Source organism: Gopherus flavomarginatus, chromosome 2 (genome assembly GCF_025201925.1).
Source record: "Gopherus flavomarginatus isolate rGopFla2 chromosome 2, rGopFla2.mat.asm, whole genome shotgun sequence".
Lineage (NCBI taxonomy): Eukaryota > Metazoa > Chordata > Testudines > Testudinidae > Gopherus > Gopherus flavomarginatus.
Genome location: NC_066618.1, coordinates 77983157 through 78009504, shown reverse-complemented (window position 1 = coordinate 78009504; position 26348 = coordinate 77983157). Strand labels below are relative to the sequence as shown.

General features: G+C 40.5%; 1 protein-coding gene across 4 annotated transcripts in view; it reads right to left on the bottom strand.

The window, feature by feature from the left end:
* GPD1L (glycerol-3-phosphate dehydrogenase 1 like) overlaps positions 1 to 26348 on the bottom strand; it is an 844690-nt gene that overhangs the window by 25017 nt on the left and 793325 nt on the right. Inside the window, exons 1-6 of one of the 4 annotated variants that reach the window (XM_050938498.1) lie at positions 19008 to 19165; positions 15034 to 15147; positions 12136 to 12313; positions 10080 to 10220; positions 5907 to 6045; positions 4646 to 4758 (exon numbers count right to left, since the gene is read on the bottom strand). In XM_050938498.1, coding sequence (XP_050794455.1) covers positions 4646 to 4758; positions 5907 to 6045; positions 10080 to 10220; positions 12136 to 12313; positions 15034 to 15074 — 612 coding nt within the window. In that variant the 5' untranslated portion in view covers positions 15075 to 15147; positions 19008 to 19165. Of the gene's footprint in view, positions 1 to 4645; positions 4759 to 5906; positions 6046 to 10079; positions 10221 to 12135; positions 12314 to 15033; positions 15148 to 19007; positions 19169 to 26348 lie in introns of those variants that run through there. The other 3 variants (XM_050938497.1, XM_050938499.1, XM_050938500.1) reach the window with 3 other exon arrangements.

The following is a 26348-nucleotide window of genomic DNA, read 5'->3' as shown; positions in this document are numbered from 1 at the left end:
TGGGCGGCTTCAAGGGGGGTTCGGGGAACGCGAGAGCAAACCGGGAAAGGAGACCAGCTTCGCCGCGGTTTGCTCTCGCGTTCCCCGAACCACCCTGCAAACCGCAGGGAAGGAGACCTGCTTGTTCGAGGGTTCGGGGAACGAGAGAGCAAACCGGGAAAGGAGACCAGCTTCGCCGCGGTTTGCTCTCGCGTTCCCCGAACCACCCTGCAAACCGCAGGGAAGGAGACCTGCTTGTTCGGGGAACGCGAGAGCAAACCGCGGCGAAGCTGGTCTCCTTTCCCGGTTTGCTCTCGCGTTCCCCGAACCACCCTGCAAACCGCAGGGAAGGAGACCTGCTTCCTCGGGGGTTCGAGGAACGAGAGAGCAAACCGGGAAAGGAGACCAGCTTCGCCGCGGTTTGCTCTCGCGTTCCCCGAACCACCCTGCAAACCGCAGGGAAGGAGACCTGCTTGTTCGGGGAACGCGAGAGCAAACCGCGGCGAAGCTGGTCTCCTTTCCCGGTTTGCTCTCGCGTTCCCCGAACCACCCTGCAAACCACAGGGAAGGAGACCTGCTTGTTCGGGGAACGCGAGAGCAAACCGCGGCGAAGCTGGTCTCCTTTCCCGGTTTGCTCTCGCGTTCCCCGAACCACCCTGCAAACCGCAGGGAAGGAGACCTGCTTCCTCGGGGGTTCGAGGAACGAGAGAGCAAACCGGGAAAGGAGACCAGCTTCGCCGCGGTTTGCTCTCGCGTTCCCCGAACCACCCTGCAAACCGCAGGGAAGGAGACCTGCTTGTTCGGGGAACGCGAGAGCAAACCGAGAAAGGAGACCAGCTTCGCCGCGGTTTGCTCTCGCGTTCCGGGAACCACCAAGCAAACCGCAGGGAAGGAGACCTGCTTGCTCGGGGTTCCGGGAACGCGAGAGCAAGCCGGGGAAGGAGACCAGCTTGATTACCAGAGGCTTCCTCAGGTATGCTGGGATACCTGCTTATTCCACGGAGGTCAAGAAAAGCGCTGGTAAGTGTCTATACTTGATTACCAGTGCTGGATCACCAGCGCTGGATCCTCTACACCCGAGACAAAACGGGAGTACGGCCAGCGCTGCAAACAGGGAGTTGCAGCGCTGGCGGTGCCCTGCAGATGTGTACACCTCCTAAGTTGCAGCGCTGTAACTCCCTCACCAGCGCTGCAACTTTCTGATGTAGACAAGCCCTGAGAGTTACCATTTCAGTGCTCTCAATCTTCTATACTTCCAAATATCTCCATCAGCCTATTGTCAGAGAAAATAAATACAGCAAGTGAAGTAGATATTCAGAACATGTGTCTGAACAGCAACACAGCAGATGTTCTTTCATGATCACCCAGCTGTGATAGCCATTTTTAGTCTTCATTTAAATGTACTTCAGAACAATTTCAAATGTAAAATTATCAGTCAGAAGAATGTTGTTGTTCAAAGCTCTTATTTTCTGTGTTCCTTTCAATCTTTAGGCAGTCATCCATATTGAAAACATCCCTGCTTGGAGGAGTGAGGGAGGAGGAGAAAGGAATGAAACTAGTCCAGAGGTATAGCTGTATCATAATCTTCTATTGTAAATCAGTATATTACGCAAGAAACAAAGCTGGAATATTATAAAGATCTTGTTTTCATATGTCTTTGTTTAAACTATGCTGCAGAAACCAGAATCATGTAAGCACCTCACATACTCTAAAATAAATACTATAGTTGCATTTTACTAATTCCTCCTCCAAAAGCAAGTATTGGGATGGAATATATGCCTTCTACTGTATTCAAGACTGCAGTCTGCAATGGCACTGCAGACAATTAAAATAGGCACTGTTGCAGAAGTTAAGGTCAGAATCTCTCTTTATTTACAACAGTACCCTCACAGTATAGCATGTTATCATCATGGATCACATAGTTTTCCCTCTCACTTTTCAAAGAGTGAAATTACCTAGCTCCAATTTTCACCAATTTACCATGATGTGATTCCCAATCATATTGAAGAGACAGGAAAATTCCTGAACAGATTTTAAAAGCTAGCACCCATCTGTACTCTAAAATATGATTATTTAAAAAACAGATACAACCAGGTTAATCATATCTTCAAAAACAAAATAAGAAAAAAGATTAATAAATTACCATTAATAAAATTTAAAAATCCTCTCTATTTTAAAATAGCCTTGTTTACATTTCACTATCTGTCATCCCCCCCCCCATTTTGTTTACTATAGACAAGAAAAATAGACTAGAAACTTAAAGTAAACTGGCTAGTCAATTTCACATTGAGGTTCTCAATGCACTAGCCCAAGAGAGCAATGTTTGAATTATGAACAGCTCATAGAAGTGTTTACATACCAACAGTCAGGACTAATTTGGCACAAAACTTAGGTTTAAAGAAAAAAAAGTGCTTTACATGACAGACAAAAACAAACAAACGAACAAACAAAAAAAAACACATTGTTTAAATGGTAAGACCCAAATAAAGATTTTCATGAAATTAAAAAAATTAAAATGAGGTTGTACATAATTTCAAGCAGGATTTAAATATGTCAGATTCACAGCAAAAGCTATTTGAAAACCAGGCTCCTCATCTCCTACAAATTACCAGAATGTAGTTTAAGATTCCATGATTTCCCCGCCAACAACCTCAATCTGACTAACAGAACCAGGAACCAAAGAGCCCCTTAAGTAAAATAGAGTATTTCATGTAACGTTTACTAATCGTTACAGCGTTTATGCTGACTAGCACTACATATTACTTTATTATATTTGGGAGTTTTATTTTTCTTTTTAGTTATTTTCTAAAGTATCATAAATGTAGCTTTACTAGTACATGACTGTGTTCAGTGAAATTGCTTCCCATCACAAACAGAGAACATGAACTACTGTATAACTGACCAGGGGCCCAAGCCATTAATAACATGTATATATATATATATATAACAATTTCCTGTAAATTAACCCGAGAAGAAAAAAAAATCAATAGGAATCATTTTAAGCTACACTTCACTTCCTATCGGTACAATTCAGTTGCAAAAACAAAAGAAAAAACAGCTTTGTAGTTCTTTGAAAGAACAGAAAAAAATATTTGTTTTACTGTTCAGCCATTCTGCACAAACCTTATCCAATATAAGTTTGGAGAATACATGCACAAGATTTGTATACAACAATATAGTGCTTTACATCTTCAAAGCCCTGAACCAATATTCACTATCTGAGAAAGACACATTGGTATTGAAAAAAAAAATCTCACTTCTTGTCCGAAAAATATTTATACCTACTACAGTTGCAACCATCATCTCAAATTGCTACAGCTGGAAGGAATTAGAAGACATTCTCCATTTTTAGGTTTACTCTGTGCGCATTTGACAGCACTTTGTGCTTAGTCAGTTTACTTGTTTTCCTTATTGTTTGCATGGGTCTTTCATCACATAGCAACAGGGGAGAGAAAAAGCATTTTAAAGAGTATGAAAATGGCAGCATAACGCAGACTCAAGTCCAGTTCCTGAAGTTACTTTTAACTCATTTTTTAAAACTGTTGTGACTTCATGTTTGTGGAGTCCCTTTACTACTTACTGCCCATCTCCCAGAAATGTATTTATTGCTATTCTCATTTGCAGATGGAGAACTATGGCTCAGAGGACCAAATTCACCACTGATGTTACGTAGATGAAGTTTTAGCGAAGTCAGTGGCAACCTACCAGCTTATTCCTGTGGTGAAACTGGACAAGGGAGACTAAGGCCCCATCCATGCTTCTGAAACTACCTCTAACCTGATAGGATGAAAATAGCAATTCACAGGATTTCTTAGCAAGTGCAAGGCTTTATCAGAAAAAGCCACAACTAGGTACCATAAGCAAAAACAGGGCTAAAAAGGAAATTCCCAGTCTGGGGTTCACCTAGACTTTGGTATCTGAGCACAGGACCTTGCTATTCTCTCTCTCTCCAGGAGCCCTTATACTGCTTCACTGCAGTACCTACTTTAGGGAAGAGGAATGTAAATCTGGAGTTAACACCTAGCCAGGCAGTGTCTGACTAGACTGCTCTCTGCCTCTTTTTTTTCAAAGCCATTCCAGCTGGCACAGTTGAGCCAACTGTATAGATGGGACATAACTTTGCTAAAACTCCTGGTCTGGGATAAGTTTTTCAAAAACTGTTTTAGCAGAGTTGTCTCCCACCTATAACCGTACCAGTAGAAGCGGCTTCTATAAACAAATGAGATAGGGAGCAAGGGAACTATGTGGTTTCCAGGGCAAAAAAGGTTAATTTCAGCTTCACATTCCTCTCCCCTTGCATAGGGGCTGCTGTACACACAGACCTTGCCCAGAGGCTGGAATGGATTTTGAAAGTGTTTCAGGAGTGTAGATGCAGCATAACTTGCATGAAGCCACAGAGCCAGTAAGTGGCAGAGGTAGGACCAGAACTCAGGATATCTTGATGTAGAGGTCCATGCACTAACCACATGCCTCTCTCCAGCTTTATGTCTAGTATTTGCAGAGTTGTATGTTCAATTATTTTAGTTTTAAAGCATGTCTTTTTTTTTTTTTTTTATATTTTAGAGAAACACACAGACACAACCTTTTGGGGTAAATACTTCCCTCCCTCCCACCCCCCCGCCATCTCCCTTCCTCAGTCATAAAAATTCAGCATGGCTAACTGTACCTTAAGAGCACCACAAAGCTCAACAGTATCTGCATCGTCTACTACAGTTATTCGGAAGTTTGGCGTCTGCAGGAGTTCTTTGAAAAGAAGGCCGTTCTGCAGGATTTTACTACCTGTTTGGAGGTGGGAAACAAGCAATGAATAATGTATTCATTTATTATCCTGGCTTTTTAATGCAAGGCACAATACTTCAAAGCAGGAGTTAGATGGTTGGAGGGACGGAAAGTGGGGAAAAACAAAGATAGTTCTTAACATGGAGACATTTACCAGTAGTCTAAGAGCTCAGAATAAACAGAAGAACAATCATAACTTCATCACCACCTCCTTTTTGTTTAAATTCATTTCCCTTGTTTTCTTATTATTTAAATAATTACAATTGGTTTAAAAAAATCTGTCCAAAGTTATCATCTCAGCAGCTTCAATTCTATGAAGTACTTTAAGCACATGTTCATACCTACTGGTAAAGCAAGTCACAGTTACCTTATTAACACAGCAAGCTAACGTTGCCCTACAAAAAAAAAAAGGTCTGCCAACGCTTTAAATTAAATCAAACATCTACAATAATTATATGCAAGAGATGTTAACATGACACTAAGCTCACAAAGCTAACGACACAAAAGTAAAAAAAAATTAACGGTGTAACATTAACTCCCTCAGATTGCACACAGCTTTATATATCTGAATGCACATGTTAGACTTTGTGAAATCTCTCTAGCCTTAGATGGGTGCAGAGAAATTGGTGCTAATAGTTCCAATTGCAGAATCAAGGCCAACACCCGCAGTTTGGAAGAATTAGTTAGGATGAAAACCTACAAAGGATACAGTAGTATCCTTAAAAAGTTATAAAGAGAGTTTCACAAGCTGCAACACCTGTACTAAACAACATCTAATCACTTGATATTAGACTGTGTAGCAACCTATGTAGCAAAATGTTCTGCACAGCAGTGGCATGGCTACTTTTATTAGTATTAAACAGTATAACTGTTATGTTCTGGGTTGGTAATTATTTCATTGTAAAAGAAATAAGGGTCGGCTCTGAAGACACTATCCTAATGAGATTTCATCATCTCTCCTCCCAATGTCTTACTGCTACATTTGGAAGTGCAAACATTATAGGAAGTTCAGAAATTAAATAGGAAAGACTTAGCAGCTCCTGATAATGATTGATTAAAGCTGGCAACAGTGATGTTCAAATTATTCATTGTGGAGTTTTGAGCATAGATATCAATATTTTAAACATTTTAATTACACAGAATGTTACCTATTGTCGTTTCACAGAACTTCTCTGCTGCTACCTCATTGGCAATGTTAGCTCCCATCAGCACACAGATGTCTATTCCCATTTTCTCTCGAATAATGTCAGAAATCAGTTTGAGTCCCTCTGGGCCTTCATCTATTCCCTGCAGCCAACATTAAAGTGAATTATTGAGCAGGCATTAGACATAATGGACTGCGTCACAATTATCCTTCCTAGGTGGAAGCTACAATAAAGTTTATCCAGTTAGTGACAGAAGATAGTGGACTTGCTACCACTGAGATAAGCCACACAAACACATCTGTCTATACAGCCCTGCCTCTACTGTGACCTTTTACGATACAAAATTGCACTTAAAAATTGGGAATTAACTACCAACATCTAGATGATGACAACAGGGTTTATTTTGTGCTAAATAAATGGCCCAATCCTGTAAGGTGCTGCAAGTTCATCTCCCCTGGGAACAGATCCTCAGATGATGTAAATGAATGTCCCCCCCTACTGAAGTCAACGGAGGGACATTCCACCTGTTGAGGAGCTGGCTCATTGACCTCAGTAGAAAACAACGAGGCCCAGAAACTCACAGGATTGGATTTTAATATTTTTATGTAACATTTTGTGGAGAAAACACTCAAATTGGAATATTGCAGAGAAATTGCTCTGTGCTTGACTGGTAAGCCGTTGCTATCATTAGTTAGAGTTCTAGTCATCTGGAACACTACTACAAAGTGAAAAGCCCATTTGTAGATATGGAAGAAGCTGACTAACAATACTTTTGCTCTTACATAGCATTTTTCATCTATCGATTTCAAAGTGCTTTACTGAAATATCATTATACCTGTTCTCCAGAGATAGAGAAACTGGGGCAGAGAGAGACTGAAGTGCCTCGAGTAGATCAGTGCCAGAGCGGAGAATAGAATCCAGAACTCCTGACTGCTTGTGCCTTTTTCAGAGAACTGCAGTACCTCCTTCGTCCAAAGTTGTTTCTCCCATGGAACCAAAATGTGGTGAATTAACTGTGCTTTTTCCCTCTGTAGAAGCACAAGGCTCAAAATTGTCCACCTCCTTCCCAAAAGTGTAAATATTTAGGAGGTTATAGAAACATTTACTTTGTAAAGCCTTATTTTTAAATAGTTTCTCATATCTAGCACACAGAAGACCATCACTTTGAACTACACCATGGCCTTTTTTTTTTTTTTTTTTTTTTTTTTTAAGTATAAAAAAGGTATTGCTCAAATCCATTTAACTTTATACAAGCCACAGAAGACATTCCTGGCAGGCAGAGTTCTGCATTCCTAAGGCTCAAAAAATGGTTTATTTTTAAAAACACTGCACAATTAAGAGACATTGCGAGACACACATATGAAACCAGCCAATTAAAATGTAAGTCAATTACTATACTGTTGCATTACTTTTTTCACTCTCATGCTCTCACTTAACATCTTTGTGGACCATATTGTACAGTAATGAGAATCTGAAAGCATGCTCATGTATGTGTTGTTTTTTAACAGCTTCAAAGATGTCTTGACAGTCTATTTATTAGGTCCCCGAACAGACAATTAACCAACAGCTGCCAGTCTCTTTAAAAGGCATTTGGAACAGATATCTAGATATAAATTTGTGCACTTGAATGAATAACCTGCATTGAGAAGAGATCACATGTGACAAGGTACTAAATCCAGGCCTGCCGTGGACTTCTGCTGAAGTCAAAGAGAGCTGCACCTGCTTCTACTAGGGCTGAAGTTGATCTTAAAAGAAGCAGGAACCCAGGTGAATCTGACCTGAGAACTTCCACAGTGTAGGGGTATTCCCCATGTGGTGTAGAGCCAATGTAATGGCTCCCAACATAGGCCAGGGCAATAGATCTAGATACTGCAGTGGTCACCAGAGGCAACTAGATGTAAATTAGAACAATCCAAAGGCTGGCCAGAGAAGCTTTCAAATTGCTTTTCACTCCTGTGCTCTTCTTGTACTGCAATGCTAAAAAAGCAAGTTGGATTCAATTTCCTCTTATTATTCAACATAAACATTTACTGAGTTCCAGTCATTTACCCTGTCATAATCAATTTAAGGCAACATAATTACAGATGCATCATTCAGGGCCTCATCCGGCATTCACCTTTATCATTCACCGAAGACCCAGTTTTATTTTCACATATTAGGTTGAGTTTGCAGGTCTGGCAGTTAAACATACACCTTTTATTTGTAAAGAGAGTATACTGCATACAGAAATTAGACAAAGAGAGGAGCCCACTGATGCCATTTTACATAGCCCTCTTTCAGAGCAGAACTACACTAACTACAGCATTTGTTACCTGTGGCCACGCTAAATGTACTTGCATAGCGATATAAGGAGAGAAAGTGTGTGTATACATGCACGCACATGCATGTGCTTAGAAATAAAAAAATCCTCCATTACTTACAAATGGTGAGATGATTCCATTCTCACATGCTCTTTTGTTAGCAAGATGAGATCTCTGCCCCTTTGTACAGATTTTTGTCCCATTGACAGAAAGTGGAAATTGGTAGTTTGCACACAGGTGCAACAGAATAAATTTTTTTTTTGCACCATTTCTTTCAAGAGAGCACCTACTGGACCATAGAAGCAGCTTAACAATGGGAAGTTGTCTGGTAACCAGTTCTGGCTTGTGTAAGAGATGTCATCCAACATTACATTAAATATTTAGACTAAGAATATACTAATGTTTTTAGAAAAAATGGAAAATGTTTTCCCTTGCATAAACAAACACTTTTTCCTTTGCATAATTTTACCAGTGCATTAAATATTTATTCTTTACATAAATATAGTCAATAACTATCAAGAATTTAAACTGTATTTTTAAAGGAATATAGACCCAGTTTCTGATCCAAATCTGATCTGTGGAAAAGCCACAGTAACCAGACTGATGTTTAGAGTTATTCTGGTTTCACATTGACATAAATGACATCATGGTAATCATATAGGCCAGAATAAGTTAGAGAAAAATCAATTACATTTCTCTCAAGAGTTTAAGGAAAGAGAGAGTGAAGGAACATGTCCTCAATTCTGTTGGTGTAGGCTACTTGGTGACTTCAAAATGTTCTGTCTGGGATTTTATTTTCATCTCAGATAGCCAGATGCTGACATGGAAGTTTTCATCGCTATATATTTATTGCTTTCAACACTATGCCAGAATCATGTGCCCTGTTTCTTTCATCCTTCAATGCAATTAACGTATAATCAAAAATTTATCTGTAAAGTACAACACCCGAAATAGAGCAGCATTACCTTTTAATAAAATTCAAGCTTTCGAGACTAAACCTCTTCAATAGGGCAGCACTGACAAAAACAAGATTCAATGGTTTCAGCTAAACTAAAGAGAGCTAAATTTATTTAAAAAATAAAAAATGAAAAATCTGGAGGGTGAACCTGTGCCAGGAATGAGAACAGACAGAGGAACTTGTGCCGAAAAAATAGAGCACTCCCACCCTCAACCAAATGAAGGGCAGAAACAAAGTAATATCTTCTAGAAGCTTGTCGGAATAACCAGACCTACCATAGCTTAATACTCAGAAACAAAATGTCATTTAAAATAGAAACTCCCTTGCCTCCAGCTCTATGAAAGCCCCTTTAAAATGCTGTTCCCAACAAGTTCCCATACTGGGACAGGTTTATATTTTTGGATGGCTCAGAATGTTTTGGATGTTTCTCTTGTTGCAGCAAAATCTTTGATGTGAACAAGAGCACTGTGCACTCAGTCACATGAGATTCTCTCGTCAATTTTTAAAATGATTAGAACAATGTTTGGGATGTGAATTAACAACCAGACTATTATATTTGTGCTCTGCTCTCCATCTAATGATGTGTCCAGAATCAGAAAGTAATACGCTGAAAAGCCTGGTGATGCAAAACATTTTTTTTGAAGTTAGTCTTGTAAGCAGTCTCACCTCCCTCTTTGTAAGCAGTCTCACCTCCCTCTTATGAAAATGACAGAATAAAATAAAAAACACTGCATAACAATTCACGAGTGACTAGGATTCAAATTCTATTGTACATCCAAAGAAGTCCTACTTAACAATCAAGAAAAAACAACAATTTGGCTGGGACAGGGAAAGATTTTTCATCTCAAACTCTCGGTTGAATGGTTTCAGAAGATTCCATTATATATTGACAATGTTAATATATAGCATTTATTATACCTTGATGAGCGTTATCCCAACAGCTTTCTTTGGTACCCGTCCTGTGATCTCATCACAGATCTTATGAATAAACTGATGAGGAATGACAAAGACCAACAAGTCTGCATCTTGCACAGCTTCGTTAAGATTTGGAATGGCAACCTGCACAATTATGGGAGAAAAAGGGGGTTGAAACAAAATAATCTTTAAAAAATTAATTCTATTCAAAAGTTCTCTAAAAATAATCTAGAAGAGCTTTCTGAGAATGATCATTTCTATCATGTTATATCAATAAGAGGAAAAAAAAACCCATGCACATTACATTCCTACAAATGCGAAAGCATCAAGTGCTTTCAAACCAACCCAACCCAAAACATATTTGGTCAGATTTTGAAAGGGGCATTTCCCCACCTTCTAATATTGTGGACACAATCAACTGTACCTGCAAATGACAAAATTTAGACAGCTAACTACCAAATTTGCAGGAGCAAATGATGTTCGCACCTACAAATCAGAGTTCAGACATCTAACTAATATTCACAACCTAATTGATTGAAATGCAAAATTAGAGGCCGTTTTTGAATGTCTCTTCCCTAGCTGATGGTTTGGCAAAACAGTTTACATTTCTAATACACTACTGCACCCAGAAAACTGAGGCCTGGTCTACACCTAAAAAACTTAGGTCGACCTAGCTACACTGCTCGGGGCTGTGAAAAATTCACACTCCTCAGAAACATAGTTAAGCCAACCTAAGCACACTGTAGACCTAGCTACCACCTCTCGAAGAGGTATATTTACTACAGCGATGGAAAAAACCCTTCCCTCTCGCTATAGCGAGTGCCTACTTTATAATGCCGCAGCACCACAGATGTGCCTCTGTAGTGCTTGTAATATAGACATGTCCTGTTTAAAAAACAAACAAACAAACAAAAACACACCTTCATCAGGCTCTCTTACATGTTTCCTGATATTCTATTTTTGATTCTTAAAAGGTTTTGTTTTTCTTTTTAAGAAGGTGACCAGCTTCCAAGCCACCTGCCAGACTTCACCCTTTTCCAACAAGTGATGAGGACTTTAAAGTATTTCTCATGTTTAACCACACTTGAAATAACAGAGGCACCAAAAATGAGTTCTGGGGCTGTACAGTGGCCTCCGCAATCACTATTGATGGAGGTAATGAACACGAACAACCTAGATAACACAGTTTCCCTGGTCTATGACAAAAGGGAAATAATAAATTGCCTAGGGAGATTGTGGAATCTCCATCATTGGAGATTTTAAAGAGCAGGTTAGACAAACATCTGTCAGGGATGGTCTAGATAATACTTAGTCCTGCCATGAGTGCAGGGGACTAGACTACATGACCTCTCGAGGTCTCTTCTAGTTCTATGAATCTATGATTTACTTCACATTAGGAGACTGGTGCAACATTTAGGTTTCAATGGCATCAACAGAACCATAACCTAGCTACAGGCAGTTTTTAACCCATAGGTTTTCCTATTAAATTGTCAGTTGCTGCTCTCTCCTCCTACTTCTAGCTCTTTCTGGGCCAGATTCATGATTGCCCACAACAATATGTTGTCATTTACACCAGTGCGAACTGCGTGAAAAATGCCACCATTCAGGTTTGGCAGCACATTACACTGGCATAAATGACTACAAAAGTGAACAGCCTATATATAATTCAATGCAACTTTCAGTAGTGAACTTCCAAAAGGGTCTGAAATCCCACCTTTCTTCCAAACTTGCCAGTTAGTTCCTTTCCAAAATAGAGGCCAAATCTTTATGGTTATGGGCAAAGGCATTATTTTCACATGTTTGCATATATACACAATATAATATATGGTGCCATAAAGCCACTGAAGGGGAAAATCTATTACAAGATTATGTTAGCTATCAACTGCCTTAGAGAGCTCAGCTGTTCGGAACCCTTGATTGTGCCCACATCATTAACAAAATAGTTAAGAGTTTGACCAAAAGCAAAAAAGTGAATGAGACAAACTCCTACCTCACTTTTGACTATAAGCAATTTTTATACACACACACGCGCGCACCAAGTTTAGCTTCCAAGTCTTACCACATTTTCTGGCAGCTTGTATCCAGGGAGATATTTTACATTTTCATGTTCATTATTTATTATATCTGTCAGTTTTCTCCCATTAATATTTTCCTCAAAGACCCACATTTTCACTGTGGAAGCAAACTTTTGCATATTTTTTACATTATTGCCTATTATTTTGGCAACAGCAGAGCCCCTGTAGGAAAGAAAACAGAAAAAGAAGATATTCCAAAATTATAGTAACTTTGTTCCGGGAAAAAAGTTCACTTCACACACACACACACACACACACCATCCTACCCACCCCCAAAATGCCCAGGCAATCGGTCCAATTACTATTTAAAAAATTTGAACTAATAAAATGGGGGGGGGGAGAATCAACCAATCATTCATATATTTTGCTTTTGCTTAAACAAATACAGTCAGAAAAGAGCTCAGCAGACTGAAACATTTACTCATACCCCTCCAATTGCTTCTTCTGCTCATCAGACATCCAGGGGGAGTTCAGTAACTTCATATGCACAAATTCAAAAGGATAATATTTTTCAATGCAGTGGTAAGAAGCTACATACAACTCTAAATAACTGAAAAATTTAATTTAAAAAAGAAATGATGAGTCCGCAAGTTTTGTAAAATCCTCTTGCCACTGGTGAGAAGATTTCCTTTGGCAGGGGATACTAACCCATCAATTTCTGCAGAACATCAACTACAGCTTGACAGTCTTTCAAATGTGATCTGATGCAGTGCTATCTTCCAGAGTTTGTAGACAAACATTTTCATTGCTGCTCAAATCCTTTCCCCTCCCAAACACCAGCAGAATAAAATTAACAAGATTCTAGGGTCAAATTTACTCAGCTCTCCAGACAACAGTGAAACTGCCCAAGAATAACATTATGCAGGGAAAGTTACAAGCAATAGCAGTGAGGTATAAGAACTATTTATGAGGGAGGAGAAGAGTAGATTCTCCCACTCCCAATGGCCTTGGGTTCATGGTTAGTGTGTGCATGTGTGGGGTTTTTATGTTACTGATTACTATCATCATTAATTTCCTCCATTCTCCCATTTGCCCTCACTTGCCCCATAGCCTAAGGGGAGGACATCAGAAATAACTTCACAGGTGTGGGAGCAGGAAAAAAGGTGTATGCTTTAAACGACTGCATATTAAGAGGCAAGATACTGTTTTAACTTTATAAATTTAGCCATATATAAGCCCCTAGCATGATTCCCTAACAGTCAAAGCTTATTACAGAGTATTTGTAGTGAATTAGATTCATTCTATAAGAGCTTTTAATGCTGCAGTAGGGATTTGGCTATTACAGTACTTGTGATAACTTAGTAAGCATAAGAAATATTTCTAACATGCCATGCAAAGGTTTTGACTACATATAACAATTCTTGTTGAATTAAATCATAAAAGTGTTATTTCTCTAAAAGACTGCAAGAAAGTGTTTTTAATAGAGTATTTCCTTTTACAGCAGTATTTCATGTTCCATAAAATTTCCTGAGCCAAGAAGGTGACAATGTTACCAAAACTAACATCTTGATTATAAATGCTGCAATACCTGCCTGCTACATCCTGGAAAGCATAAGGCAAGCTATTGTCCTGAACTAATTTACTTTGCTTATGGAGTAAGAAAAGGGAATGAAAATTAGCTTTTATATTTGCACTGTAAAACAAAAAAAATAGTATTTTTAATTCACCTAATACAAGTACTGTAGTGCAATATCTTTATCATGAAAGTTTAACTTACAAATGTAGAATTATGTACAAAAAAACTGCACTCAAAAATGAAACAATGTAAAACTTTAGAGCCTACACATCCACTCAGTCTTACATTTTGTTCAGGCAAACGCTCAAACAAATTTGTTTACATTTGTAGGAGATAATACTGTCTGCTTCGTATTTACAATGTCACCTGAAAGTAAGAACAGGTATTCTCATGGCACTGTTTTAGCAGATATCAAGATATTTACGTGCCAGATGCACTAAAGATTCATATGTCCCTTCATGCTTCAACCACTATTCCGCAGGACGTGTGTGCATGCCGATGATGGGTTCTGCTTGATAACAATCCAAAGCGGTGTGGACCAATGCATGTTCATTTTCATTATCTGTCAGATGCCACCAGCAGAAGGTTGATTTTCTTTTTTGGTGGTCTGGATTCTGAAGTTTCCACATCCGAGTGTTGCTCTTTTAACTCTTCTGAAAGCACACTCCACATCTCATACCTCTCAGATTTTGGAAGGCACTTCAGATTCTTAAACCTTGGGTCAAGTGCTGTAGCTATCTTTAGAAATCTCACATCGATACCTTTTTTGTGTTTTGTTAAATCTGCAGTGAAAGTGTTCTTAAATTGAATAACATGTGCTGAGTCATCATCCAAGACTACTACAACATGAAATATATGGCAGAATGCAGATAAAACAGAGCAGGAGACATGCAATTCTCCCCCAAGGCATTCAGTCGCAAATTTAGTTAGCACTTTTTTTCAATGAGCATCATCAGCATGGAAGCATGTCCTCTGGAATGGTGGCCGAAGCATGAAGGGGTATACAAATGTTTAGCATATCTGGCACGTAAATACCTTGCAATGCCAGCTACAAAAGTGACATGCAAACGCCTGTTCTCACTTTCAGATGACGTTGTAAATAATAAGCAGGCAGCATTATCCCCCATAAATGTAAACAAACTTGTTTTTCTGAGCAACTAGCTGAACAAGTACTAATATAAAGGGAGCACTGTACACTTTGTATTGTATTGTAACTGAAATCAATATATTTTAAAATGTAGAAAATCATCCAAATATATTTAATAAATTTATATTGGTATTCTATTGTTTAACAGTGCAATTAAAAGTGTGATTAATCACATTTTTTAGTCATAATTAATTTTTTTTAGTTAATTGCATAAGTTACCTGTGATTAATCGACAGCCCTACTTTGCATACGTGCAGCATGTACTGCTCATACCACAAATTCCATTATTGTTTAACAGTTAGATGGTCTGGACTTTCTCTTTTCCTTCTTTGACTGTAATAAGAATAAGATGGTCATTGATTTTCTGTGTTCAGGAAGATCTAAAATGTGTCTTCTCTGCTTCCTATTTCATTGTAATGTTACAAGAACTAAACTAGAAGTAAGTTGGGCAAAGTCACAAGAATGACACCAGGAATCTAAATGCCATAAATAGAGTGAGATAGTAACTCCTCACCCCTGTTTTAACCAACACACAAATCAGCACACTCAGACTTCCTACAACCGATAAAATGGAATCTGAAATCCATTCTTCACCTTGGGTTGACTTAGAGTGCATTCATGACATTACCAAGCAAAAGAATTGGTATGTTCACTGATTTGTTTCTAGTAAAATACTTCCGGCATCATGGGTCAATATTTTGTGCCTACAGTAGTTCAATCGCACAGGAAAACCCAGTACATTCTTCTCAATCACAATAGGAACACCTTCCAAGTGAAAGCTAACAGCACTCAGATCATTAAATAAGGTAACTCAATTTCAAAGGGCAAAGTTCTGGCCAGGAATAAAGACCTGTTTAATGCAGGGCTCTGAGATTCTTTTCAGTGGGAGGGTCCCAGGGTTCAGGCTGCAGCTCAAGCCAGAACATCTATATTGCAGTTAAACAGCCCCAAGTCAGTTGGCACAGGCCACCTATGGGTTTTTAACTGCAGTGCTGTGTAGACATACCCAAAGAGGGCAATTGGGAACGAAGGTAACTCACCAGGTGACACAGTGTTAACTTTGTTTGAGTGATAGTGTAGTAGAAGAAAAGTGTGGAAACTGTCAGAAAGAAGTAGGTGAGGTAGGATACAGATGGTTCAGTTTGTTAATCATTACGGAGTCCATCTAAAGATCCCTATGTTACAGGTAATTTGACACGTGGCAGAAATCCATGAGAGGTGCCGCAGGATGAGATTTTTTGGGGCGCTTCTTTCTCCTATGCAAAGTTACTAAAATTCTTGAATGTTGTATTTTGTGTCATCATGCATGTCAAGTTTGCACAATCAAATTAATTAAGCTACATTCCTGCAAATAGTCTTGAGTTCAACAGAGTACTCACATACATAAACAAACTGCTTCTTGTAGCACTAGTATTCCTTTAATCTAGACATTTTAAAAATGTATATACAAACAAGATCCAAGGTGTGAAAGATCCTGACTAAGACGCTGATTCAGCAAGCATTTATACATGTATTTCCATTGTTCATTGCTCATAAACATTTGCAAAATCAGAGTAATAGGCCCCAGTTCATGACAGCACTTAAGCATATACTTAATTTTAAGCATGTGATTAAGTGCTGCACTGAACTGAGATGCTTTCCTGAACCAGGGCCTTAGTCAAGATCTCTCACTTCTTGATTCTTTGGAAGGGGAAGGGGAGGGGGCGCAAAGAAGAATAGTCTGGATTATAGAAATACTTGTGATTTAATAAGGGGCTAGAAAATAGTTGCTTATCAAAATATTTCCTAGATTAAAATCTTTTTCATTCATTTTTCTTTCTTCCACCCCTTCCTAGACAATTTACTTTCCCTTTAAGAGATGTGTGGCAAACTGTTATCTCAATAAATTTGGCCCAACAGATAATGACAGTTCCTACCACCGAAAGCACACACTCTTCTTCTCACAATTTAGCAGATATGATTATTTTGCCCTCCAAATATCTGTCAGCATACACACAGGCAATTCTTGTATACTGAGCTGATCCAACTAGTAATCACAACAAATAAATAATTAAAGCTACACCCACACAGTTGTAACTAGTATATAATCTCAATGAAGCTTCCCACACTTTGATACAAGCTAGTTTCAGTATACACCATGTGTAACCACAGTTAACTTAATTAGCTAACATTCCTATTTGCTTCATGTATGAGACTGAAAAATTGAAAGGAAATAAATAAGCAAAAGTTATGCAGCATTTTATAGAACCAAGTTCATTTTACAAGTTAGTATAAGGCAAGCATCAGTCTACGATCCGAGTTGGTTAACCATCACTCCCTCAAAAAACAAAAACAAAACTCCATGTGACCATGCACTGTGCAACTTCCAGAACTTCGCAAAACAATAGCAACATTAAAAGGCAGTTACATAAAGTGAACAGCAGCAGCATTTTAACAGTGGGATTATTAAGGTTACTTTGACCAGGGACTCCAATGTTCTGATTTTGTTTCACAAATTGTAGTGTCCTGTCCCTTTCTATCTAGCTGAATGTTACTATTTATGGAGAAACACTGGAGTTCTCTAAAGTTAGACATAATTTAAAAACAAAATGTTTAACTGATGCTATTCATAAGTCATCCCTGGCAGCATCCTGTTTTTAAAATTCATTAAAGTGACAAACTGTGAAGATACATTTATATAATTAATAAATAATAACACTGTACTTCACATTTTTCAACTGAGGTTCTATGTTCTTTACACAGATGGGAAGTAAAATGGGAAAAGACAAAGTGGGAAATTGAGGCACAGAAAGGTCAAGGGCATGGTACGGCTCCTATTAAAATTAATGGCAAAACTCTCATTACCTTTAATGGAAACAAAATTGGGACATTAGTCGCTTGTCCAAAGTGACAAGCAAGTGGCAGATTTGGCAATAAAGCCACATTTTATTAAGCCTTTTATGCTCCACAACATGTAGGAAATTGAAGTCCATCTAACCTCAACTCCCTTTCTTGATATTAAGAGATTACTGATACAGTACATTGCCCAGTGTCCTGTAATTCATCTTAAAGATTGTTTGCCAATGCATCTATTTGTATGAACGACACCATATAAAATAAATTTATATTTCATCATTTTGGGGGCTGAGTTCTTCCAAGTTAAAATCTTTCAGGCAACACAAGCACCTGAAAATGTGCAGAATCTTTAATGTCTTTGCCAGCTGATATGAGAGCTGACAGAAGTGGGCACACAACAGATGCCAGGTTAAAAATATCCTGTTATAACTTCTGTATAGAAAAGTTTAACCTACACAGGGGGACAAAGCAGTATGCCTGATTCTCTAATTTGTTACACCCTGGACTGTCAGTGGAGCATCTGATGCAGAACTAGAGCAATGGAGAAGGGGAAACAGCCCCAGTGTAGCCAAAGTTTGCTCTTCCTGTATGGTTAGAACAACACTGCCACATTCGTCCTTTTGAAAGTCAACAGAAGTAAAACGCATTCTAATTAAACTTAAACACACATATCCTAAAACAAACAGACTCTACAAAAACAAACATCGCATCACGGATTTTCCACAAATTGACAACGTGACTTGAAAAACTTCCCAGAAGCAATACACGAAGTAGGTTTAACTGAAACTAGAGATGAGCAGAAGAACTTTGGCCAGATTTTGCAAAAATGAACCCCTATGGGTGGTTCTGATCCCCTAAAGTTCTGTCAGGGCTGGAAGGGGACAGAGCTGTGGACAAACGGTTGTGGTGTCTCTCTCACCAAACTACCTAGTGTTTATTATTTCTACAGCACAGCAAGCGCCTTACAGACAAGTAAGGGACAAGCGGTCTGATTCTCCCCTGGCCTGCACCTTGCTGCAGACACGTGCACCCACTTTCAGAACGGTACCACTCCAAACCCACTCTAGTCCGGCACCAATGCTTCACTGCGTGCAAGCCAGGGGAGAATCAGGCCCGGTGGCCTTGCCACAGGGTTTCCTGAGGCGGGGAAACCCTCCATCCCCCCAGCGGGGAGGCTGTACACCCAGCCCCAGCGGGCAGGAATGCTTCCCCCGCCCCTGGCAGAGCGCAGAGCGGCTCCGGCCGACGCCCTCTCCACGCGTTGGCCCGGGTTTCTCTGCCCCTACAAGCGGCACCGCTGGGGAAGTGGCGAGAGGCGGCGGCTCCTCCCGCGCTGCTCTGCGGGTTGCCGCACTCACCAGTTCCCCGAGCCCACGATGCAGACCCTGAGCGGCGCCGAGACCAGAGCCATGGCGGGCGCTGCACCACCAGCCCCTCGGCACCGGGTCTAGGCTAGGGAAGCGGCGGCGAGCGCCTCCTGGCCGCGCACCGGAGAGAAAGTCCGGCGCACGCCGCCCGCCCTTAGGCGCCCACAATGCTGCCGCTGCCGCTCCCGCGGCTTGCTGGGAGCTGTAGTCCGTGCCCCGGCGCGGGTGCAAAACTGACTCCCCCCTCCCGGACTAGCGTCTGCACTGGCTTCCTAAAACGCGCTCTGCTTGCAAGCCGGGCGGGGCGGGGAAGATCTGGGATGGTCTCATGTGCATCCTTTTCCACAGCAGGGGGCATGTTCATTCTTGGAGCTTGTGTGTCAAGAGGCTCCTCGCTCAGCTTCCCCCGCAAACACCAGGCAAGCAATCAAGGTCTCAGGCCATCTGTTGGCCAAGGAGAGCTGGATGGGGGGCTCCCTTTTTCAACCAGGGTGAAAAGTTGTCCTGGTGGAGAGAAGCTGCCCCAAGGTCAAGGCTCCTTTCGTTGTTATGTTAAAACAGGCGTTTTGCCGTCTTTTCAAAGTATGAATATAGTTGGCTACTAAGATAAAGAGACTACTAAGGGGGATGTGATAGAGGTGTGTAAAATCACGAATGGTGTGGACAAAGTGAATACAGAAGTGTTATTTACCTTTTCCCAGAATACAAAAACCAGGGGTCACCCAATTAAATTAGTTGGTAGCAGGTTTAATACAAATAAGAGGAAGTAGTTTTTCACAAAGTGCACAAATAACTGGGTTCAAAAACGCTTTAGATAAATTCATGGAGGATAGGTCCATCGATGGCTATTAGCCAAGATGGTCAGGAATGTAACCCCATGCTTTCAACCCCAGGGATGCAAACCTCTGACTGCCAGAAGCTGGGAGGGAAAGACAAGGGTGCATCACTCCAGCTGCCCAGTTCTGAACACTCCACCTACAGCTCTGACACTGGCCACTGTCAGAGACAGGATACTGGGCTGAATTGACCATTGGTCTTGTTGGTGTCACTAAGCATAACCCTACGTAACTCGGGAGGGTGGAAGGCCACAAGAGTATGTAGCCTTCCTGGTTTTAGGCCTCAGCAGACAAGAGTCCCTCCATGTTTGAACTTTAATCGACCTAAAAGGCCAGGTGTAACAGCCGTTATCAGTTGCAACAGTTCTAACTGGTCTAAAGCAGAAATAATGAGGCCTGTGCACCTTTAGCAGAAGGACAAGATAACTTGCAGAAGGAAAACTTACTAACGAGCTGCCGCGGCCAAGATTACTTAATGCACCTGCGCTTACGTAATTGCTACAGGGGGAGGAAGGAGGAGGAGGGAGGGGAAACGGGGGATTGCTAGTCAGTGAGAAAAGTTCTCATGGATATAAAGGAACAGACTGCTTGTTTTAGGTGTGCTTGATCTGAGTCAATCTCCCTGCACCGCTTTGAGATCTCAAATAAACTTGGTTTGCTTCTCCACCCTGGTGTGTTTATTGGCGCGGCACACCAGGCGACGGACCCCCCCGCTGTTGCTTGGCCTCAGGCAGTTATCTGCCGGCAACAGTCTGACCCAGTTTAGCAGTTCTCATGTTCTTAATTTACATTCATATAATGTCTTTCATCTCAAAGAATCCCCAGATTCATTACAACATATGGTGCAAGGGCCATCCCATACAGATCCAGATGCAGTGCTGGGGCCTATAAATACAATGCAGCCATCTCTAGGGCAAGGGTTGGCAAATGTTTATCAAAAAACATTCAACACAACAGTGGAGAAAAAACATAGATTGGCCAAGGCCACCTGAGGAGGCCCCTGCTCTTACAGAAAGTGCTATAGGATCTTTTATGTTCAAGCACAGCAGATAATGTTTAAATCTCATCTGAAAGAAACATAGAATACTTGGTACCTACTTAACTTCTGTGGTTCAGAAAGCAGAAGGACTGGGATTTGAACCTGTAATTCCAGGAGGTGCAGGCTTTTCAAGCACAAGAGTAATATATAGTTTCATAAGCTGTGCTTAATGTAAATTGGAGAGAGGGAGAGAGTTGTATACAAACAGTTGTAAACAAAGCAACCATTAAGTAGTCTTCTGTCTGAAGGATATGAAACCAAATATTTGCTATGTTTAAGTAGTTCAGTGCTCTAGTTTTGTTTTGTTTTCTGAAGTTGTTCATCCACATTTTTCCCCTGGGTTCTTCCACTTCACTCATGCTGATGAAAAAGACCAAATGGAATAAATGTCACAGTATTGGGAAGGACAGAGACAATTTCCATGAAAGCTGATAAAGAGCCTTAAGACCATTCATTAAGTTCCAAGTTAGCTCCTGTGCACAATCATTGGTTACCTAGCTCAATCTGTTTTAGCTGTTCTAGATATTTCTAAGATGTTTTGAAATCTCAGTGCTTATGAGAAGCTGTCTCTTTATCACTTCAAAAGTTTTTTCCTCTTACTTAATTGGCGTCTTAGAGTTGGTAAGACAACTCTCACCTTTTCATGCTCTCTCTGTGTGTATATATATATATATGTTCCATTCTATGCATCCGAAGAAGTAGGCTGTAGCCCAAGAAAGCTTATGCTCAAATAAATTTGTTAGTCTCTAAGGTGCCACAAGTACTCCTGTTCTTTTTGCGGATACAGACTAACACAGCTGCTACTCTGAAACCTGTCTCTTTATCAAATCCCCTAGTCAAGGATCCAGGGAGAGAAACCAGATCTAAGATTTGAATGCACAGAACCCTGCACCAACCAAAAAAATGTGACAACACAAAAAACATAGGAGGATTAACTATAACAGAGGACTGTTTCATTTAGACATTTATGTCTGTATTGGCAAAGCACCTCATAATTTAAGACAGCAATAAGTAACTATTTGGCAAACTGAGGTTAAGTAAAGTCACATTTTTCATTGAAAACAATACTACACATAACATTATCATAAAACACTATCATGAGTACAGCATAAATTTTTCCTCATAATATAGTCCATTTGTATTCTCTTTCCAAAGTTTGTGTGTTCAGTGCAAGATCTTAATCTCTTTTTATGTTTAAATGCCTAATTATGTCACTGGAAGCTATTAAAGTGTTGAAACATCCAAAAATATAGTTTAAATTCTCTAAATGATTTTTTAAACATTCCTCCTAAACACAGGTCATTGTGCGACAGTGCAATCTGCCAGAGTTGTGTGACTTCTTTAAGAAGATAATCTCTATAGCTCAGTTATGTGTGCAGATTAGGTAGAAGAGAAGAGGGTTATAGGATGGCCTCTTGGGGATGAAGATGATTATTTAACATTTTTATAAGCCACCACAGACTTGTTCTAGACATCTTGTGGACAGATATGAAGAGAAGGTCCCTGTCTGAAGAGTTTGCACATTAAACAGAAAGAGAGAGGAAGGGATGAGTTGACTGAACACAGGAGTAAGCATCTGTCTGGTGAGTTCCACAATTTTTGTCTGATTTTTGTTCTTAATAGTTCCACTCCTGCAAGAAGTCAGGAAGGCCTAAAGCTCCTAAAGAGCAGGGGCACAGAAAGGCTAGCAAGGGCCAAGAGCCGCAAACAGTTTTGAGGCCGTGTCTACACTAGAGAGCTTACAGGAGCACAACTGTACCAATGCAGCTGTGCCACTGAAAGATATCCTGTGTAGCTGCTCTATGCTGAGGGGAGAGAGTGCTCATATTGACATAATTAAACCACCCCCAAAGAGTGGCAGTATCTGTGTTGGTGGGAGAGCACCTTCTGCTGACATTTGTCCACATTGGTGCTTCTGTCAGTGTAACTTATATCGCTCAGAGGTGTGTTTTTGTCACACTCCTGAGCGACATAAATTATACCAACAAAAGTGCTAGTGTAGACATAGTCTGACACTTCCTCCCAGCTAAGGCTCATCATCTCCCTCCCACAACCACTCATTGCCTCCACCTCTTTTACATAACCTACTGTCCCACCTATGGATGCTCCACGTTCCTACATTCTTTCATTCTATAATCCCTTCACTCATTTATGTATTCAAATACTTTCTCTATATTCACTTCATCCCCACTTTTGTTCCAATCTCCCTCTCTTCCTCTGGATGGCTATCCATTCTGTGTTTTAAGGGATTACTAGTATTTGGTGCCTAATGTTCCATAACTCATGCCCATTAAAGAGTTATTGAGAAGAATTTTATTGTCATTCACTGGGATACAAATCATAATTCTGTACCATGAATGAACATTGTGAGGTGGTGTCCTTTAAAAAATAAGCTCCTCCTCTTGCGCATCCTCTCAGCAGCACCATACAGGTATAGGACAAGACAAGCAGGTGTCTAGCAATGCCTACCCTGTCCTGAACCTGGAATCCTTTCCTGTGATTGTGGCAACTTGGCCTCCCATTGATCCAAGTTTCAAGGTTTCCTGTGCCTCCTCCTAGCCCAGATCTGTCCAATTCTAGCTAGAGAGGGCTTTTAAAGAGGAAATGTTAGAAGTGTAATTGAGCTTAAAGAAGAGTAGGCACTATTTACTTAGACCATGTCTACACTATGGAGACTATACCAAAATAGCTAGAGCTCCAGAGCTATGCTGGTGTAATCCCATACTGTAGACACAGCCTACACCAATGGAAAAAAATATTCTGTTTGTGTGAGAATACCGCCTCCCCGAGCAATGGTATCTTGGTTGACAGAAACATTCTTCCTTGTTGTGTCTACTCTAGCATAGCTACATCAGTGAAGGGTGGAATTGTCATGCTCTTGAGCAATGTAGCTATGTTGACTGAAATTTTGAGTCTAGATGGTCTAATCAGGGATCAGCAACCTTTAGCATGTGGCCCATCAGGGAAATCTGCTGGCGGGCTGGGCTGGTTTGTTTACCTGCAGCGTCCACAGGTTCAGCCGAATGCAGCTCCCACTGGCTGCAGTTCGCCATTCCAGTCCAATGGGGGCTGTTGGAAGCAATGGCCGGCACATCCCTTGGCCCACACTGCTTCCAAGCCCCCATTGGCCTGGAATGGCGAACCGCGGCCAGTGGGAGCTGCGATTGGCCAAACCTGCGGATGCTGCAGGTAAACAAACCTGCCTGGCTCACCAGCAGATTTCCCTGATGGGCCGCATGCCAAAGGTTGCCGATCCCTGGTCTAGATAATACTTAGTCCTGCAATGAGTGCAGGGGAGTGGACTAGACAACCTCTCAAGGTCCCTTACAGTCCTATGATTCTACGAAGTCTAGAGCAGGCCTTAGTATCTGTAGCCATACTCCTGCAGAACGAAGACTACATGCGATTCTGGCTAAAGGTATTAATCAAACTGGACTTGGATCCTGAGATAACCTTTCCTCTAGGATGCTGACTACATGAAGTTTCCTACTGAAGATATTAATGAAACTAGACTTGGATCTTTCCTGAGATAAACTGTAATATACTAGCTAGTGTGTATGTGTATCACTGCTCTTAGCTGGATAGAATGAATGCCAATCCCAAGTATGTGTCATTAGCCCAAATATTATTACAGCTAGAGAGATTCTCCTTTAACTCAAGTGATAGTACTCTGTGATTCTGGCATAGAAGAAACCTAAGTTTTATCTTCATTTATTAATATGAAATTGTGAGTTGCCACAAAATATATTACCTTAGGCACCTTGTCACGCAAATATCCTGGGACAACACTGTATAAATTAAATTGAATCAGGTACATCAATGCATGTATTTGGAATGCAAAGTACAAGGATCAGAGACTATCTACTGCTTTATTTTAAGAAAAATAAATTAATTTAATCATGTATGTGCTGATGTAAAGTTAATATAGCATGTCCAAGAAGAATAAGAAATAGTGGGAGAAAGGTTCTCTGCTTTAAAATGGAAATATATAGTTGGAGTATGTTGCCTTTTCATCTCAGCTAAGCTGCAGCTAGGAAAGGTTTTCTGAAACACAGTTTTAAGCATTGAAGTCACATGTGTATAAATTAGGGTTGTCAATTAATCGCAGTTAATCTCACGTGATTAACTAAACAAAATTAATCGTGATTAAAAAAATTAATCACGATTAACTGCACTATTAAACAATAGAATACCAATTGAAATTCATTAAATAGTTTTGGATGCTTTTCTACATTTTCAAGTATATCAATTTCAATTACAACACAATACAAAATGTACAGCGCTCACTTTATATTATTTTTAATTACAAATATTTGCACTGTAAAAATGATAAACTAAATAAATAGTATTTTTCAATTCACCTCATACAAGCACCGTAGTGCAATCTCTTTATCATGAAAGTGCAACTTACAAATGTAGGGATTTTTTTGTTATATAACTCCACTCAAAAACAACACAACATAGGCACCGAGTTTCTAATCTGCCAGAGGTTGCTCCACCCAGTTCTGCCCAGACTCCTCCCCCACTCCACCCTTTCCCCCAATGCCCCAGCCTGCTTCCTCCCACCCTCACCCTGCCCCTGCCCCTTTCCACCCCGCCTCTTCCCTGCCTAGTTCTGCTTCCTCCCCATCACCCTCAGCACTTCCTGATGCCGCGAAACAGCTGATCCTCAGCTGGCGGTAGGTGCTGGGAGGGATGGGGAGATGCTGACTGGCAGGGCCTGCCGGTGGACAGGAGGCACTGGGGGGAGGGAGAGGCTGGTGGTAGGTGCTAAGCATCCACCATTTTTTTCCCATGGGTGCTCCAGCACCTACAGAGTTGGCTCCTATGCAAAGCAATGTAAAACTTTAGTGCCTACAAGTCCACACAGTCCTACTTCTTGTTCAGCCAATTCCTAAGAGAAACAAATTTGTCTACATTTACGGGAGATAATGCTGTCTATTTCTTAATTACAATGTCAACTGAAAGTGAGAACAGGTGTTCACTTGGCAGTGCTGTAGCTGGTGTCACAAGATATTTACATGCCAGACACGCTGAAGATTCATATGCCTCTTCACGCTTCAGCCATGGTTCCAGAGGACATGCTTCCATACTAATGACGCTAGTTAAAAAAGTAATGTGTTAATTAAATTTGTGACTGAACTCCTTGGGGGAGAATTGTATGTCTCTTGCTCTGTTTTACCTGCATTCTGCCATATATTTCATGTTATGGCAGTCTTGGATGATGACCCAGCACATGTTGTTGTTCATTTTAAGAACACTTTCACTCCAAATTTGACAAAATGCAAAGAAGATACCAATGTGAAATTTCTAAAGATAGCTACAGCACTTGATCCAAGATTTAAAAATCTGAAGTGCCTTCCAAAATCTAAGAGGCATAAGGTGTGGAGCATGCTTTCAGAAGTCTTAAAGAACAACACTCTGATGCGGAAACTACAGAACTCAAACCACCAAAAA